Source organism: Zootoca vivipara, chromosome 3, assembly GCF_963506605.1.
Source record: "Zootoca vivipara chromosome 3, rZooViv1.1, whole genome shotgun sequence".
NCBI classification, from domain to species: Eukaryota; Metazoa; Chordata; class Lepidosauria; order Squamata; family Lacertidae; genus Zootoca; species Zootoca vivipara.
Genome location: NC_083278.1, coordinates 61,487,952 through 61,508,030, shown reverse-complemented (window position 1 = coordinate 61,508,030; position 20,079 = coordinate 61,487,952). Strand labels below are relative to the sequence as shown.

At 40.6% G+C, this 20,079-nt stretch overlaps 1 protein-coding gene across 10 annotated transcripts in view; it reads right to left on the bottom strand.

Annotated features, from left to right (window-relative positions):
- UTRN (utrophin) overlaps positions 1 to 20,079 on the bottom strand; it is a 334,111-nt gene that overhangs the window by 223,423 nt on the left and 90,609 nt on the right. For all 10 annotated transcript variants that reach the window (XR_009557350.1, XM_035108828.2, XM_035108822.2 and 7 more), the window contains exons 22-31: positions 17,841 to 17,986; positions 16,089 to 16,301; positions 12,185 to 12,298; positions 10,683 to 10,829; positions 8,783 to 8,953; positions 7,382 to 7,561; positions 6,244 to 6,378; positions 3,979 to 4,128; positions 1,598 to 1,759; positions 1,170 to 1,298 (exon numbers count right to left, since the gene is read on the bottom strand). Coding sequence is in view for 9 of the 10 variants with exons in the window: in XM_035108828.2 (XP_034964719.2) it covers positions 1,170 to 1,298; positions 1,598 to 1,759; positions 3,979 to 4,128; positions 6,244 to 6,378; positions 7,382 to 7,561; positions 8,783 to 8,953; positions 10,683 to 10,829; positions 12,185 to 12,298; positions 16,089 to 16,301; positions 17,841 to 17,986 (1,547 nt within the window). In the remaining variant the exon portion in view is untranslated. The remainder of the gene's footprint in view (positions 1 to 1,169; positions 1,299 to 1,597; positions 1,760 to 3,978; positions 4,129 to 6,243; positions 6,379 to 7,381; positions 7,562 to 8,782; positions 8,954 to 10,682; positions 10,830 to 12,184; positions 12,299 to 16,088; positions 16,302 to 17,840; positions 17,987 to 20,079) is intronic.

The following is a 20,079-nucleotide window of genomic DNA, read 5'->3' as shown; positions in this document are numbered from 1 at the left end:
AAATTGTTCCAAGCTAATTAGGTTTTATGTAGAATTATTGTATAATTTACCATTTAATATGCTGCATGCAGGCTAGTCCTGTGCCAGGGGCAGGCTTTAGTAATATGGCACTCTGAGCAAGGACAAAATCTGGCGCATCCCACATATATAGGTGGTATTACTACTACTACTACTACTACTATTATTATTATTATTATTATTATTATGTACCCCCTTGGCTCTGTGCCCTGTGGAAGAATCACCCGCACCACCCTAAATCAAGCACTGCCAGTGTTTACACTCAGAATCTCTATGTACTGTACACTGATTCCTGGTGTACATGAATAAAGTACGTAGCCTTCACCCATAAGTGTGCTTAAAGGTAAAGGTAAATGGACTCCTAACAATTAGGTCCAGTCGCAGACGACTCTGGGGTTGCGGTGCTCATCTCGCTTTACTGGCCGAGGGAGCTTCCAGGTCATGCGGCCAGCATGACAAAGCCGCTTCTGGCAAACCAGAGCAGCGCACGGAAATGCCGTTTACCTTCCCACTGGAGCGGTCCCTATTTATCTACTTGCACTTTGAGGTGCTTTCAAACTGCTAGGTTGGCAGGAGCAGGGACCGAACAACGGGAGATCACCCCGTCACGGGGATTCAAACCGCCAACCTTCTGACTGGCAAGCCCTGGGCTCTGTGGTTTAACCCACAGCGCCACCCACGTCCCATAAGTGCGCTTACTGCCCCCAAATCACAAAAAAGCTGCCCTTTGTCAGAACACATCCTGCACACAAATTCTGAAATAATTCAGATCATGTTTTATTTCTACAACTAGCAGCGTCAACCTCTCATTTTATTTTTGGAGCTGTTCCAATGACAACAAATGTATTGAAATTTGGAAGCCAGATCAACAGATAATTTAAACAAACTTCTAAGCCGCCCTTCATCCACTGGATCTCAGGGTGATTTTCTAATGATTAATAGAACAATTAACATTAAAAAGCAGCATCCACACAAATCAAAGAAGCACAAGAAATTTATAAAGTAACAAAATTATTTATCTATTAAACTTCTGCAAATCAAATTCAAGTAGCAGGAGTACTCTTTATCATCCAAAGGTGCCCTCTCCATTTTTTACTTATGCGGTCAGTTGCACTTAGTCCTGGTCACTGGCAAATGTTTGTGATATTTACCTGCAAGGCATCCAATTGAGACCCACTACGAGGAGATCTGCATTCTGGGGAGGCTGGCATCAATGACCGCACGTTCTTTTTCAGCTCTTCCAAGGTGGATTCATGAGCAGCAATTTCAGTTTGGATTTTCTGCCAAGTCGTTATTGGAAAGGCAAAAAACAGTACATGGCAGATATCAGCCTTACTAGCAATAAATCACACCACAGAAGTCTATTATGAGTGCTACAGTGTCAACATCAGTCATGCTGGCTTTGATGATAGGCTCCTTCTTTCAAAGTCATTAGCCCTATTACAGCAGGTACTCCAATGTGTCCGCCTACACACACATACACAGCTAAATTATACGGCACAGATTCCTTTCAAGAAGCAATCTATCATCATCCTACACCCAAAAATCCTGCGTGGCAACAAAAGTCTATTGAAAATACCTGTGCCTCCTGTGGCATTTGGAAGGCATCTATTCTGTCGGTCAAGTACGAAGTTAGCTGCCTATCCAGATCCTTCAAGCTTTCTTGTAGGACTTGCAACATGTGCTCAGTTTCCCGCATTGTCTGAAGCTGCTGTTCCAAGCAAATCTGTCTGCTCACTGCCTGAATTTAGAAGCAAAAGGGTAAGTTGCACAGCATGATTACTTTAAAATTTGCACACAGAAAAATATGAATATGAAATAAAATGAGAACTGCAATTTCCTTTCTTGCTGTCAAGGGCTGCAATTTAAGCATTGAATTTTTCGAGATTATGAACTGCTGCTAACAGAAAAGCACTTAATTCAGAGATCCTTAACATGGGAAGACCAAACAAAGATGTACGTGATTATGTCCCCCCCATCAGCATCATTCATCTCAACATACACAAGAATAGCATGGTTGGAGGTACAGCTTGAACTCTCTAGGGAATTCTAGCAATCATTTCCTACTATAACATGTTTATAAAGGCTGCCAAAATGGATGGCTTTTCCCCAGAGAAAACCCACTCCATACAGCTGAACCAGAGCAAATGGCAAATGGGTTTTCCATGCATTGACAATTGCTCCAAGTCAGCAGTAAAGAGCGGATTTTCCAAAGGAAAGTGGTAGGACAAACAGAAAAACCCTTGGACCTGTGCCTAGTGTCTAAGGAAAGTGTGGACAAGCCCAAATCCATTGAGAATAAGGTGATCAATGGATACTCATGATGATGGATGTGTGTACCACCTCCAGTACAGTGGTACCTTGGTTTACGAACGTAATCCGTTCCGGAAGTCCATTCTTAAACCGAAACCGTTCTTAAACCGAGGCGCGCTTTCCCTAATGAGGCCTCCCGCTGCTGGCGCCCTTCCACTGTTCAGCTTCCATTCTTAGACCAAGGTAAAGTTCACAAACCAAAACACTACTTCTGGTTTTGCAGAGTTCAAAAACCAAATACTGTACTGTAGTTCGTAAACAGGGCTGTTCTTAAACCGAGGTACCTCTGTACAATTGGTGTGCCTTTGAATGCCAGTTGCTACAAAACACAAGAGAAGAGACTACTATTACACTAATGTCCTGCTTGTGGGCTATCCATAGGCATCTGGTTGGCCTGAGAAAACAGGATGCTAGACTAGAGGGGTGTTTGATTTGATCCAGCAGGGTTTTTCTCATTGTTGTTCTTAGAACATTACCTCTCTCCCCCCTTAGGCAAGATCCCTTGGGTCTTAAACATTCCTAATGCTTTCACAATCACACACTTCAAAGGTCAGAGAGCAGGTCGCACTCAAAAACAGAGGTCAAGTGGTTCTTTTAAAACCACTTGGCCACATCAGTCATCAGAGTAGATGTGAGTGAATAGAGTAAGGCAATATGCAATGAAAATGTGATCAGAACTGAAAGCTGGTGCAAAGGTAGCCCCTTGCTCAAAAGAATAGCTGTGGCTCCACCAAGATAGTATAAATTGACTGTATGGCAGTATAACTAATAGTTGAGACAAGTGTTCCTATGAGTAGAACTCCATTTGCTGGGCACACCCACTAGAAGAGGGGCAAGGTCATTTTTGCAGAAACCCGCATCCTCTGAAAAGCTGTAGGGGAAGTTGCATGGGGACTGCAGGTGGAAGAGGGAAGTGGCAAAATCACCTCCTCTTCCTCCAGTGAGACTCTTCAGCGGATCTCAGTGAGCAGAGGGAGTCCCTCCCTCAAAAAGTAGAAGGGACCTTTTGGATCCAACCCTGTGTTACACATTGCTGGTAGCATCCTGCAATCTCTAAAATGAATCTGAGTCACCAATCCAGATCTTAATCTGTTTTGTGATTTTCAGAATTAATCTAGTTAGCTGTTAATACACTTCAACTAATATTCCACTTACAGAAAGTTTTTCTTCCATTTTGCACAAAAGCTTATGGGAGCATTCTCACAGTCTTTTTATTCCTTGCTTTGCATCTTACTTATGATGGCAAAAACATTAGTTTACAGGTTGCCTATTACTGATTGTTAGAAGCATGGAAGGAGTCCATTTATTAATCAGCAACCCTATCATCTTTTGTTCTGCCCTGCACAGTGGATTGTGACCCACCAATCTAAATGCAGTCAACCGGTCTGAATGTTGGCTAATCAGGGGCTTAGTAAGGCTTCAGTTTTTGCTGTGTGTCTGACAGCTGCCAAACACCTGGAAAGCTACAATGGATGATTTGTGCATTATTTGGCTTGGTGGGTGGCAAGTTGTACATGTCTGATCTTGATACTGGGCGCCAAAGATTGCTGTCAGCTTGTGATGGCTATTTAAAGCTTTGTTACATAGTGAGCATAGAGGCACTAGTGAAAACAAATTATCCATCTTACTAAACATACAAATTCTTACCACATGGCTTAATTCTTCATAGCGGGCATTGAAAGCTTCCAATTTTTCACTGATGATTTCATCAAGGATCCCTCCATCAATCAACGTTTGGCCAAGTTCCCGAATTTGAGTCCGGTTATCAGTTGGATGGCGTAGGACAGATTCCAATGACTAACAAGAATTGCGTTGTTAGTTTTTTTAAAAAAAACAATGCATCACAACAATGCAACATAAACTAATATAGATAACTCAAATCTTACATTCATTTTACTCGCGCGATCACAGCTTTGGGTGGGTGGGGAATAAACAAACGGAGAGCAGAGGAAACCCACTCTCAATTTATTTCCCAGCCCCTACCCTTGCACAGCTGCAATCGCAGACTTACTTGACTTTGGGAAAGTAGCACACTACCTTGTGCCTCCTCCCCAAACCCAGCACCTCACTTACCAGCTTTGGGAAGGTGGTGGAAGGGCCCTGGGAGCCTGACAAAGCCCTTGTGCCTCCTTCTCAAAGCCAGGCAAACACTTACATGTTTATGTGTGGACACCCAGAACCAAATCCTCACATAAAATGTGAGATACCTGTATCTGAAAGCATGTGGAAACAATTATTTTAACCTGCCTGCCAAACACCAAACATATCTCATGGAAGTGCACTGAGTAGCTCCAGGACAACAACCAACAAGGTTCTGCTTCTTGTTGAAGCCAATCTGACCTTCCAGCAATGATGGACCCTGAAGCAGATCCTCCTCAGCTGATCTCAAGCTATGGGGAGTTTTGCCCTGAAATATCCAGGACCCAGTGCATTTAAGACAAAGTGAGAACTCATAATTTTGTCCAGAAACACACCTGTAACCCGTTATGTTGTCTGAGCACCAGTGTTTGAACATCATGCTGATGCGCACCTGACAGCACTTGTTAACCTGTAACCTGCTAGGCCTGCAGAACCAGCAACTTTAGCAAACACACAGAAGAGCAGCCATGATGGATGAAAATATAGTCGCCTGTCATTTCTGTGCAAGCAGCACTGAATGTTTTGCTAGCTTTGCTAACTGCTGTGTGAGACTGGCATCCTGGATGTTGATAAGATTAAAAGGAAACATCACGCTGTCAACATAATGTTACCTACATGAAGAATACAATATCCATGGAGTCAAAACAAAGGTGAAAGCCAGAGCTGAAGTGTGTCAAAGGTGACTTAAGTGAAGAACTGCTGAAGAAGCAGGGGTCCCAGATGCACAATTCCCCTTCCCACATAGAGTATAGTCTTTGTCCTACATGGGTCCACTCATGTGGTTAAATTAATTGAAAAGATGGAAAACTCCCATCCTCTTGGCCCAGTTTCCAATCAAGATGAAAACAGTGTATGGAGAATCATTTTTGCTCCTTTTCACTGCTAGCTGCTACCTGCTGTTTAACTCTGCTTCACATGCTTTCACACAGCCAAAGCTCAAAAAATCCTGCCATACAGCCTGGATTTGTAACAATGAACTTTAGTCCAACCTGCTAGTATGCTTGGGAACTTAGAAAATCTGTTTCAAAATTAGAGGAAGTTAGGAGGAGTCCATATTAATTATTTGATCACTTTGTCAGTGCAATCATCAAGACTTACATATGCAATTTATATCACATTACTTTAAGTTGCTTTATTTTTCACAAACTTCATAATTATTCAAGTTACTTGGTTTTTTAAAATTGTATAACGCCATTAAGCTTTGTACACAAATATGGTAAGCCAATTGATTTGTTTCACTTGCAATCTTGAGCTTTTATCACTGGTCATGCTTTACTCTTTGTCTCACTGGGTTGCTGCTGAGAAAATCCAAGCCCTGATTGAGGGGATGCAATGAGCACTGGCGCATTGGACTGGAATACACTAGTGTTGATTGGATCCCCAAATTTGGCCACTTGTAGTTTCCACACCATCTTTATGGACAGACACTTTGCAACTGTCTAATCTAGGTGTCACTGTGGCATGAATTATATAGGTCAAGTCACTGTCCTCCAACTAGAAAAGGGCACACCAGTTAATTAAGGCAATTACTGAGATTTAAAGCATTTTTGGAAGAATTAGCCCCAAAGGACATCTTTTATCAATAAATAAAATCAAATACACAATAGTTTAACTATTATAAAGAATAGGCTGAACTGTTTATTCATTACCAATGCAACGATCATATGCTGTAATGTAGCAGAAAAATATTGCTCTAATAAATAAATTAAAAGTCCACGTGCATTTTCTGCCCTTTCCTTGAGCATACATGAATTGATGGAATGCCTACCATACCTCAAGGGCTTCATTGACAGCATCCACTTTATCTGGCAAGTTTTCAGTGCTTTTCATCCTTTCCTCCAAAGTATTCAGCCAGGCTGTTTCTAGATCCAGATAGTGGAGCAGCTCAATCCAGCAAGACCACACTTCCTGAAGGTGGTGAGATTTCATTTAAAAAACCCACACAACTAAATTACATTTCAGAGACAAATCCCTATTCAATCTAGAGAGGCACATATTTCTCAACTTTCGATTGGCACTCTAAATAGAGTAAGTTGTCAACCAGCAAGACCTTCATTAACCTCTGCATACACTCCACAAATTTTTATCAAACCACCCTGCAGTGGTTTTCTCTGCAGATAGCAAGTCCTATCTGGGCCCATGTTTCACCACCTATCCCATCTTTTGCTACACCTCAAATGCATACCATTCCACTGGAAAGTGGGAGAGCTATGAGATAAACCAAGGGATCTTGCTCTGTACCCATACCCACATCATTACAGTATAATCCCTCTAAATAAAATTTTGACATGCTCTGTCAGATTAGCAAATGAAGATACAAAGGAATATTCTGCTCATGTACAGTAGATAGTCGCTTTGTTTCTCCTTTGGAGATAGCCATGATTAAACCAACAAATCTCTAAGCATAGTTTTCCAATTTCATCCAAACCTGGAAACCATGAATGTTCATTTTTGAATACGGTATGATCTTAAACTATTCACTTGTTAAGGAGAGATATTATTTTCCAAAGCAAGCCAGCGTCTCCCTTTGGGGCAACTAGAGCAGGCTTCCTCAACCTCAGCCCTCCAGGTGTTTTTGGCCTACAACTCTCATGATCCCTAGCTAGCAGACCAGTGGTCAGGGATGATGGAAATTGTAGTCTCAAAACATCTGGAGGGCCGAGGTTGAGGAAGCCTGAACTAAAGCATGTGTAGAGAAGTATTATCTGAAATGCTTTGCAGATGTACACATGGTCACATCTGACCTCAAGTATCATTTAATATAGAAATTATGGTCACATTAAATAAAAGTTTTCATGTTTTCATGTTTTCAAGTTCTTCGGCTTTTCAATGATGTTCTAGCATTTCATGTTGCCCAGTATATCACAGACATATGAAACATTTCTGCTGAGGTTAGATTATTCGGCAATACCTCCAAAGTGTGGCATTTCCCCCGGATTCTGTTGCAGAGTAGCTGGTAATTCTCCAATACAAGGTTAAGCTCAGTTGTTAAGTCCTGACCACCAGATGGCAGTTTAGCAGCTAACATCTTAATGTTGTCTTTCAGAATTTTCACCCGCACTTCTTTCTGTAGCACATCCTCTTTTGCTCTCTGTCCAAAGAAAGTGATTGCTGATCAAATGGTTACTGACAAAGACAATTACAAAGTCTTAGTCTGTAGTATACAAATGGATACTCATTTAGTATACTCATTCAATTTTTTTTCAATATTTTATTAGAGAAGCTGGCAGGAACAGAACCATTGTGCTCCATGAAGTTTCACTTGATACTCTGTTGTATTATTTATCACATCATGCTGTCATTTTCATCATGCTGTCAAATGACATGATTTCTAACACAACAAAGACTGTTGTAGCACCTGAAATAATTTATTGTTGCAAGAGATTTCATAATGTGCAAAGAAGTTTCTTTGAACATGATCTATCATAGCCAGACTACTGCTGTTTCAATTCATTAATATTCACCAAAACAGAAAATGCAAAAACAACACTATAGAAAAATCCTTTACATTCATAACATTTTTAAAGCAATTCAAATATAACATTTCCCAGGTGAGTAGCCACATAAAATATGTTTGTTAGGGTTGTCCTCCCATTTCATGTCTTATTTCCAATTCTGTCACAGAGCTGAAATGACATTGCAATTTAAAAATCTGATAAAAAACTAAATGACGACACAAGTTTGGATGAAAGTGGTGGAGGTGGCAGAAAAGGGAAAAGTTACCTACTTACAGTGAATCCTATGCCTCCTCTCAGTTTGAGAGTGCAAAGTTCCCTCATCAAATCTGCTAACACTATATTCAGTTTTGCACTCTGAACACATATAGTTTCAACCCCTACATAGCAAGATCTACAACTTCTGCTTCTGCCAGGCCCTGAAACTCCAGCAATAGTCTGAGACCTTTAGGCCAGGATAAGCAAATAGTGCCAGACCAAGTAAGATCCACTTCTCATAATTACATAGGATCTCCTCCACCACCACCACTGTTTAGTTCCAGTATTTCATCATTCATATCCCATTCTCCCTTCCCTTTAGATATAGTAAAACACAGAGGTTCACAGTTATTTGTTTCATTTTCACAAAGCCTTATAAAAGATCATTTCCTGAAACCTAAGCTACTTCCAACATCACACCACACCCATTTCTATTATTCACTCAGTTTTCTAAAGCTAACATTTTTTTAAAAAAACAACAAAGTAAATTCAAAAACTCACAAAATCAATTCAAAAAAGCAATTTCTTGTTTAATAATGGATAATATGGACACAAACTTAGAGACCCACATAACCTTTCGCACAATCATGTTTTCTTACCTTCATTTCATCCACAGCATTTTCCAGCTCATCTGGACTCTTGTACTCAAAATCTCTCTCCAAATATTCTTCTTCGGCCTGAGTCATCCATTCTTGCATCTCTGTCAAATCCTTTTTGAGGTTTACAGCTTTTTCTTGACTTTCGGATAATTGATTTTTCTGACTAATGATCTAGCAGTTCAACCAAAAAAACACAGAGAGGTAAAAGCTATTTGCATCATTTTAAGAGAGTCTCAGCACTGATTCAATGTAAAGTATAAATATCAGAGGATTGAAAGTTTCAGCAGCTCACTTCTAAAGTAATTATTGCATTATAAAATATCTGGCAAATACTGTTGCTATGGTTCCCCCCAAAAAAGGATCTTTCATCACAGCTTGCTAGAACTGACAGATGTAATAGAATACTATTCTGCTTATTTTTAGCTATAGTATGTTTGCTATAGTTTTAAGTTCTATAATAACAAATCCATGATTGAACATCCCTAGGATATGGATCATTCAAACAGGATGTATATTGCAGTGAATCAACACCACAATTTACTGTTACATGTGCTTAAGTTTCTGTTACTTCAGGCAAACACACACATTATATACATATTAAATGGACAGGAGGTTCCAATGCATATCTTATCCAGAATGAATATGTGCCCACTGGTACTGCCTAGACTGAAGGATGCCAAGCACTAATTGAAATGTCTGGCCTTTAAAGAGATGGCTTCCTAAACTATAATAAAAAGAGGAGCAAGAAATACCTATGTGGGTAAATTAAACTTCAGATTCCACAGACACAATTTAAATTTTTGCAGTGTTGTCTAATGGAGCAAGAAATAAAATGAGCATTCAACCAGCACAAGCAGCAGACCTGATCTGTCATTTTTTTTGCTAGTCACAAACTCTTCTTTTTTCTTCTTCTTCTTTTGGTCTGGCAGAAAACATGGGCAGGCAAGACCCAAAAGGTCTCAGTGGTTGGAAAAGGCGACACTGATTTATTAGACACCAAAAAAGGCAGTCTAGCTGAAACATTATGCTGTACAAAGTGACAAACAAGATGATTTACTTCAGTGTTTATTGATCCCCTGGCCCTCAAGCATTTGTCCAGTAGCAAAACCAAGAAGAGAAAGGATATAAAAATAGTTCTGTTAGAAAGATGAACCCCACCCCACCCCCTCCTCTAAGGAGGTTTACTTGGAAGGAAGTCTTGGATCTGTGTGCACACCATGGCCACGAATACCCTACCCAGAGAGGCCTTGCCAAGCCATTTCATTACTATTTGTCAAAAGATGACTTGCCTATTGTGCCTTTGGCAATGATTGGTGGCGTTGGGCATTCTGTTACATAATATAATGCATACAGTGCTGAATACATGCATTATAAGCAACCATTACAATAATCCTGGAAGATAAATCACTATTATTATCCCATGTGGGAGTGTGGTGGTGTTGAGGCCAAGGGGCAGAATGACTCGCTAGGTCTACCTAAATTTCATATCTAAGATGAGATTTGAACAGGGTGTCATCCCAGATCACAGCTTTCACTCTAACCTGCCTTTGCTAAACCAGTAGTAGACAGCAGTCCCATGGTTTCACTGCCAAACAGTTAACACAGTTTCAATGTTTTAGGATGGATTGTTGCCTGTTAATGTTTATTAACTTATCTAAGTACACCTACATCCTGCATCTCTTCCATAATGGAGCTCAAGTCAGCGCTTCTGAGATTCTCAGGTGATCTCTCATCCAGGCACTGATCAGACCCAGACATTGTGTTTTAATATACATGTTAAATATATATTATATATGGCTACCAAGTCTGTTATTTCTATGTATACAAGAAAGCTAATACTATGAATACAGAGTGACAGACAAGACAATGCAAATAAAGAGTAATGCTGTCAGTAACTAACCTGCTTGCTGAGTCTCTCCCATTGTGACTGGACATCTGTCAGCTTAGATTTCACCCAGGCATTAACTGGCTGGCCTCTTAAAGCAGAGTCTATTTCTTTCATCTCCTTTAAGGACAACTCAGTCTTCTCCATTTCAGTAACAAACAGCTGATCACAAGAGAGAAAACACTTTTAACAACCACTTTTTCAGGATGCAGGCAGAAATGTTGTCCATTTCCGAAGGCATTGTGCAAATATTTCTCATTCTATTTTTTATAACTCTTAAATTACTCCATATGCAAAATTATTTTAAAATAAATATCCAGTTGCATACTTTCATCTGAGTCTGAAAATGGATCCAATCCAGAGAGCTTCTTCAGGTGTGTGAGGGTTTGTATTCAACTACAGGGAATTCTTTTCTCTGAATAGCTTTGAGCAGCTGCTGCCCACACACAAATATTACATTACAAATGGCTTGTGAAAATCTCAACTTGCAAAGAAAATGTGTGTCATATATTATGATGGGCTGTTGATGTCATGGAGTTTCCTGAGCAGTTATCTGGATTTTGGCCATTGTCTCTTTTTATTCAGGAATGGTGTCACAGTCAAGACTCAAAAGGGTATCAAGGGTACTCTGGCTCTGTCCCCACTACCTATAGTGATAAATTCAGTTACTAAAAACCTTACAGCTACTAGGCTGGTTAATATGCAAAGAACTGTGCAACAGTCCCTGTGCCCAAAAGAGGTTTCTTTGATCTTATGCTTCTTGAATAGCAGCCCCGTATGCCTGATGGCAACCCACTTTTGGAAGCAAGTAAACTCTAAACAAGCTTGGAATATGTGGGTCTGGTCTTCTATTCAAAAGGAGGATATGATCAAATATCATGACATGCAAACCCAAGCACACAGGTGTGTGTAAGGCAGATTTTTGAAAGCCAGTTATAATGGCTGCAATCATATACTACGGAGGGTACTAACCTCACAATTTAACTGTACTGAAGTACCTCTATATTTTAGGGAAAGTGTGCCTGTACTTTTAATTTTGTTTTCGAATGCACAGCGCAGAACAATTCAAATAATCTCAGCGCAATTAAACTTTTCTCCCAATCCCCCCCATGACCAATGTTGTTTTAATTTTGTTTTTATTCCAACAGTATCTCCACATGGGCAAAACTCCAGCTAATTTATAGGCTACTCTGAAGACTTCATCATCAGATCTTGCAAGATTACACACTACCTATCTCTCTGTTAGAGATCTTCATTTTGAAAAAAAGAAGTGAGACAGTTCTAGTATTCCTATCTATATTGTAATACTGAACAGGCTGTCAAATTTTTAAAACGTGGTTCCACAACTGCATTTTAGTTCGATGGTATCAGGGAACAAATGTAAAACACACTTTTGTGTTGCTTCATCCTTTTTTTGAGAGAGAGAGGTTTTATGAAATGCACTACATAATGCTTTGAAGTAGCCAAAGAATAACAGAGGTAAACAAGCAACTCTGTTCTACATTAGCAGGGCTTACCATGCATTGATCAAGCTGTCTCTGAAGGCCTTCAGGGTCCCTTTGGATAGCTTGCTCTTTCATTAAGAAGTCTTTTACACCATCCAGCCACTTTTGAACCAGTTTTGAATCCGTCTGAACAGAACAAAGAAAAGTTAAGAAATGTAATTAACTGTTTTAACCTATTTGTCTTCAAGATCAGAAAAACCCAAATACAATAGTAATCCCCACTTGCTTATTTTTTCCAATGTCAGGCTCATGTAAAGATTTGTTAACCAAAAACCCAATTATAGACTAACTAATAATCCAAATTCTGGACAAATGGCACCAACACTGGAGGAAGGGAAATAAAAACACACAAAGAAGCCTGGTGGATCAGACGAAAGGCCCATCTAGTCCAGCAGCCTTTTCTCATAGTGACCAACCAGATGCCCATGAAAGTTCACAAGCAGGACCTGAGAGCCACACTGCTCCCCCCAATCTGTGATTTCTAGCAATTGGCACTCAGAAGCATACTGACTCTGTTAAGTGGGGGTAAAACATAGTAGCTCATTCAAATCTTCTGTACCAGCATACAACATGGGTTTGAAGGGTTTGAGGCATTTTGAAAACAGAGCAATAAGCAACTGGCTTGTGAGATAAAGCATAATTTCATACTGTCTGCAAAATCTGAGTTGTAAACATAGCTCCTTCTGGCATGAACACAGACTTTGCTTGCAAAAGCACAAAATTGGTAAAGATTACCTCCTCCCCTTTCTGTCAGCAGGATCCTTCACTGAATCAAAAACCTTCCATTGACAGAAGGAGCCCTTTTGTTCACAGGAGGTGAAATTAGGATCCAACCCAATAATTACATTTCACAGCAACTGCCAACAGCAGTAATAATGCACTATTAATGGAATGGTGCTTAGAGAAGTACAACAAAAAAAAGAGAACTCACTCCCCCAAGAGCCTAACATTCATACAAAAGATGAACTTTGAAATTTCAGTGATATGAAAGAGGCATGGTGTCATGGTATTCTAATAAGGAGTTCCAGAGAAGGGAGACATGACAAAGTAATTTTCGTGCAGGGTGGTCGAACATGCAGCCCCTTTTTGGTGGCCCTCAGCAACATTTCATGCCTCCTCTGCAGCCCTTGCACTGCCTTTCCAATGTCGGCCCTGGGCTTTGGGAAAGAGGTGTGAGGACAGAGTCATAGAGTCCTCCTGCAGGGCCGCCCCTACGGCCAGGCTGGGTGGCGCAGGGCGCTACGGCGCCCGCCCACCAGGGGGCGCATCACAGCTGCACCCGCCCTTCCGCGCAGCAGCGCCCTCGGCAGCCGCGCTGCGCCTGCCCGCCTACCCATCGCGCTGGGAAACGGGGTGGGGGGGCGCCGGAGGGATCCGTCGCACCACGGCACTAGGGCGCCAGAGGTGCTTAAGACGGCCCTGTCCTCCTGCCTCCTCCCCAAAACCTAGTTAGCATTTTCCCAGCTTTGAGAAGGAGGTGGGAAAACTCTAGGACTCTGACAGAGCCTTAAGAAGTCAAAAAGAATGTGAACAGGCTAGAGTGCCTTCAATTCAGCAGAGTTGGGTAGGGAATTAAATTCTGTTCTATCTTAGATCAACTATATGTTCAACTTCAGTGGTTTAATAATAATAATAATAATAATAATAATAATAATAATAATAATAATACCTTTATTGTCAATGTACAACCTGTGTACAATGAAATTAACCAAGCCTCCCCCCCCACAACAAACACTCAATCTCATTGCACTCTGTGTGCTTGTCGCACAACACACCAACTCCGAAAGTCAGTTATGCTTCTCATTTTTATTCTTTGCTGATTGTGCATATATATTGCCATCTTAAAGGATACTTGTTCTAGGTATTCATCAAAGTACCTATTGTGTTCTGCATCTTGACACAGAGGGATAATTTATGTCCAGATTCTTGGCATTTTTTTGTTCTACCTCCAGCTTCTGGCATTTTTTCAGCTGACTTGATTTGCTTGTGAAGAAAAGTTTCCAAAACAGAGAGCACACACAGTAGTTCCAAAGATATTCACTACAGGCCAAGAGAGACACACTCTAGCCTGTAGAACTGAGCAGTAAATATTCTTCAGCCGAAATACTATTTATATATCGCCTAAGATTGACAAGGCATTTTATGTGCCTAAAGCAGACATCTTATGGTCAATGATTTCTCATAATCCCTTTGATCATTTTCCCTCTTGACTTCTAGCTGCCACTTCTCCATTGTCATTATCCCTGCTCTCCACTATAGTGAACCCAATCTTCTTCTTTAGCTCCAACAGTCGCTATGGCCCCCTGTGCCCCAGCCCCTAAAAAATATTTCTTGTCCCATCTGCACCTATAAATACCATCAGATATCTATGGAGCAATTTGCCTTTAGTCTCCCAAAACAATGCTGGTGCTGGGTTCCCCTGCCCACAAACAGGTGAGTGGGCTCCAGTCTCTGTTCAAATCATTTGATGTCATTATGATGTCAGATGACACACAACTTGAATTCAAATAGTGCTACAAAGGAAAATTCAAGCCCACTGAGTAAGCCTTGAAGTCAGCACCACTCAGCTGATTGGTGCTGACACCAAGCTCTCTTTTTAGTAGTGGTCATTTGCACCAGTGATTCTTGATGAGGTTTCAGTGGACCTGAATTCTGAGTCTATCAGTTGATCTGTGCAGACTTTGAGCCCTACTTTTGGCAGGGGTCATCTGTGTGAGGAAGCTCTATTGAGAACTCCCTAGTGCAGCAAATTCCAGCAGGCTTGAAGTAGCATCTATTAGAACATCAAGCTCTGCTTTCAATGCATAGCTCTGTTCCAATGTCATCCCAGTGGGCTCGGCTGGCTGGCAGTGACAGTCAACCTCCCTTGACAAGGAACAATCAAGAGTATGCTAGCAGGCACATCTCTATCTGCCCCACACTTGATGTCAGATATGACATGAGGAATGGGAGAGGCAGGCATGATTTTGGGGGAGTGGCCTTGCTGACCAAACTGGGATCTGTGTCAGGCCTAATCAGGCATGTGTGCCAGAGGTTCTCCATGTCCATTATAAAACATGCCACTTCCTTTTGCTGTCCTGACATTCTTCAATTTTTGTTTCTGGCCTCATGCAACTTGTCTTCCATCTCCCTCACCAAAACCACTATTTTCTCCATTACGAAACCTAAAGGTACTGATTTCATTCCCACCCCCCCTGACCTTTCTACTTTAATACTTCGTTAGATCCTTCTTTTGATACTCATCTATTTCCATATCCACTGACATCACCAACATCCACCCAGCTGACCAGGCACAAAGCTTTGGCTTTATCTGATTCCCCCCTGTCCATTGCTTTGCACATTCAGTCTGTTGCCAAGCATTGCTCTAATGAGTGAACAATGTGAAAATGCAGCCCATCCTTTCTGGTCCATTTGTTCTTTCATTACAACAATGTGAAAATATAGCCCTTGCTCTCTGGCTCATGCTCAAATCTAGCCCACTATTCACCTCTCTTGTTAATCTGACCATGTGGCACATCCGTCCTCAGAAGACAGATTATGCTCATAAATATTCCGAAGAAAACAAACCAGAATAAGGTAACAAGTCAAGGTCCATTTCTGGCAATTAACTTATAGTTAGAAACAAAAATTCTACAATTTAGCATTAACGTTAACTTTAGCATGAGTCAAGGCAATAATTTCTTTTCCTGTTCTAAAGCCGCTAACATCTTGTGGTTTAGTTCAGAATATTGTGGGCTCAGACAACATTTCCCATAATCAAAAGGCATAAACCCTGTGATCCCAACCCTCTTCTAAGGGGAACTTCCAAAAGAGTTTGGATTCATTTTCTCCTAGATTTACTTTGTTGTCCTAATTTGGTGGTATTCTGTCCCGTTAGCAGGATGACTGACCCACACAATTGTGGTCATATATTTACCTCAAATATTCTCAATTTGGAAATAATTTCTTCCAGTAGGTGAACATCTTTAGAAACCTTCATATTTAACTTGTCCCTGTATCCCTGCAAACACTTGAATTCTTGCTTGTAGAGCTTTGATTTTTCAGAAGAAATATGCTTCTCTAAGACTTGTGTGTCTGCAGCAAGTTTATCAACCACACTTTTCTGATTTTCCAGAGTTTCACAGATAGTCTGCAGGGAAAGGATTAAACAGAAATACATTTCACTTTTGCACATGGCAGCAAATCTATGTTCTATGTAAAATATATTATCTTTAACTGTACATATTACAACACTACAAAGAAAATATAGCAATGGATGTGGCCTTCGTGTCACCCAACAATATTTTCTCATGCCAAAATGGGTTTTGTGTAAATATAATTTCCAGAGCCACAAAGATTTTTTTAATGTGAATTCATTCAGAAGTCCTGATTTTTCTGTTGATACTTTAGGACAGGCATCCCCAAACTTCAGCCCTCCAAATGTTTTGGACTACAATTCCCATCTTCCCCAACCACTAGTCCTGTTAGCTAGGGATCATGGGAGTTGTAGGCCAAAACATCTGGAGGGGCGCAGTTTGGGGATGCCTGCTTTAGGACAACAGTACATAAAATGAGGCTCCTAGGACACATCACAGCCATCTCCAGCTTGCATGTCCAGCTGCTTCTATTGCAACTCACAGGGTAGTCGTTCTAGAGAAAAGTGAGGCAAAGGTTTTCTGAGACAAATCTATTTATGGGCAGTGAACCAGTTAACTCCTGACCTGATCAAGTGATTTTCTATGCCCCACCCCCAATCAAAAACATGGCAGCAGTGAGTGGGGAAGAAATCCATAAACAGCTCTGAAATTGCACAAATATCTACTGGAGAAAGAAAGTACAGAAAGAAGAAGCAAGCATGCTGCAGTTTCCCACTCCTGCCTCTTACCAACTGGCACAGCATATCAATTGGCATGGTAATTTCCCCTCATCCCTCTCCTCTCCTTCCTCCCGCAGGAAAGCATGATTTGCAGCCCCAATTCCCTACCATTCCATCCCACTGGCCAGCAATGCATATCAAAGAGCAGGGTGAGCAAAAAGGATCAATCCTTCTTCCTTAGGCAGGTACACATGATTTGTAAACCAGGGAATGGGTCACAATCCATCAAGTTTGAAAACTTTGGTGTCAGGAAGGTATTTCAGCTGGCTACCCATGTGGATCTCCCTGAGCAGCTAATACGGGCCGAGTGGGGAACCATTTCCTCCACATTGATCTTAGTAAATGCATGTTTGTGATGCTATTTTAGGAAAGTTGTGTCCAGGTTTTGTGGAACCTATTGTTGTCTAGTTCTTTCTTTCCCTCCCATATGCTCTGCAAGGACATGGGAAGTCTGACTGACTGCTAGGCAAAACAGCTTAGCTAACGCTCACTATTTTGCCTGAAACTATAGAAAAGGAAGCATGCATATTTTGAAAGCATCACTCACATTAGGCCTCTGTTTTTTGTACATCCACAACTATTTATACAACACAACACATGTTGCTTGTCACACCTATCTTACTGAGCGGCAGTTTTCACATATAAGCCTGTTAAAACTGTGGGGAAAGTCTAATTCTTCTCCACACCCACACCCCAATGGTACACACTGATGTTAGTCAGCTTAATTTAAAATGCAATGACATAAAAAAGCCAAGCTGACTATAGACAGCTGCGTCTGAGTTTAAATTTACTGAAGTGAAAAAGGGAACATACCTTTGTCTGCTGCAAGGCCCTCTCAACTTTACTAAAGTCATTCACTGTATTCATGACAGATTGTGCCTTGCTTTCCAAATCATTCAGCTCACCCTTCAGTTTTTTCAAAGCATCCAAATAGTCCTTAGAAGGCTGGCTTTCCAATTCTAGTTTCAAAATAAAAACATAATGGATATGAATTTTTTTTATAAAAAAAAAATAGGCAGACAGGGCAATTCAACATTCAGCCAGCAGAAGCATTTCAGCTTGCCCCAAAGAATGATATCCTCTCTCCTCCCACCAAATACTGTTCTTGGGGCTGTCCAAAACACCAGAGCTGATTTGTGAGGGGGAAGAGCACCTCACTAGCACACCAGAGTTGCGCAAGGCAAAAATCTTGGCTTAAAACACAATGTTGTGTGAGAGATGTATGCAGGTACACACAGTCCAATTTGGCCCACTTTGCTTCTCCCTTCATGTGACCTGGTTAAAAAAAAAACTCAAGAAGAGGTTAGTTTAAGATTATGTCTGAATCAGGCATTGTGATTTGTTAGGATTGTGTTTTGTTTCTCCCTAACAAGTTAAGATCAATAGTCAGTCTTAATGGTTTGTTTCTGACATATGAGCCCTAGCTCATTAGAAGAGGAAGAAGAGTTTGGATTTGATATCCCGCTTTATCACTCACTACCCGAAGGAGTCTCAAAGCGGCTAACAATCTCCTTTCCCCTCCTCCCCCACAATAGACACCCTGTGAGGTGGGTGGGGCTGAGAGACTTCAGAGAAGTGTGACTAGCCCAAGGTCACCCAGCAGCTGCTTGTGGAGGAGCGGAGAAATGAACCCGGTTCCCCAGATTACGAATCTACCGCTCCTAACCACTACACCACACTGACTCTCATTAGGGGAAAACAAACAACAATCCCAAAACTTGGGCATAACACTAAACTATCACCTTCCCGGTTTATCTGCTTGCATAAAGCGAGGCCACAGCAGGAGTGATTGAGCTGCTTGCACCAGTACATACACCTTATGATTAATCAAGTCATATTTTTGGGTTTATTGCTGCATGTGAACATGGCCACCATATCCTTTTTTGCCTTATTTAAAATAAAAGTTCTCCTCTTGACTGCATATGTGGGGTTGGCAGAGGTTCATCTAATGGAAATTATGCTGCAAAACAGGATAGAGCACCAACTTCCCTAGAAATGTTGCAAAGAACATGACCAGTTGAACATGGAAGCCACTGAACATTTGGCTGGATGTGCTGCTTAAGTCACATCTATAATTACCATGAGAGTGGCTTCAGACATTGATAATCCCTTCTTTTTATGAGGGCAGGCTAACACATTTGAGGATTTTTAGTTTAGAAAAAAAATGACAATTAAAGGGACACATGATATAGGCTTATAAAAATTTCCATATTTTGGAGCAAGTGAAGAGATAGAATTTTCATCTGTCTCTCATAGACTCAAGAGTCATCCAGTTGAATTGACAGGAAGCAGATACAGGATATGCAAAATAACACAAAAACACACAAAAAAACCGAGAAAACAAGAAAAAAGAACCAAATAAACCATAAACAATATACATGAACCAGAACTCAGATTCAAGCATAGGCCAAACCAAGCATACAAAAACCATAATAACCAAACATAATAGCCAGAAATAACGTATATATATATATGTACATACATGCATATATATACTAACTCAAAAGCTAACTGATTCCCAAATAACTCACACATACTGTAGAAAAAACCGAAAGAAAAACACAGAAGAAAGGATACAAAAACGGAAAAGTGCAAAATACACAATGCGAATACACATAAAAATGAAAATAAAGAATAAAGAATAAAAACCAAAATACTTCCGATTGTCTGTGTACTGGTGTCTTGTATTGTAATCTTTCCTTTACTTGTTTTACTCCAACTTTCGCCCCCAGCCACTTCTGGGTAAATTTACCTACTTTTACCTAAAATGTGTTGTCTCTTTGTACAGTTTTTAGTTTAAGCATATCACCAACTCCGATTTTAAGCCCTCCTTTTTTAAGTATTCCTCTAATAATTTCCATTCCCTTTGGATTTTTTGCTTTGGGGTGTTTCTTATGTGTTTCCTTTGTGTTTCTTTACTATGTAAATTTTAAGAATTATGAAATAAAGTATTTTAAAAAATTTTTAAAAAGGATATGCAAAATAACCTACTTCTCTGCACAATGCAAAGTTAATTTATGGTATTCAGTTCACTGCCACAAGATGCTATAGC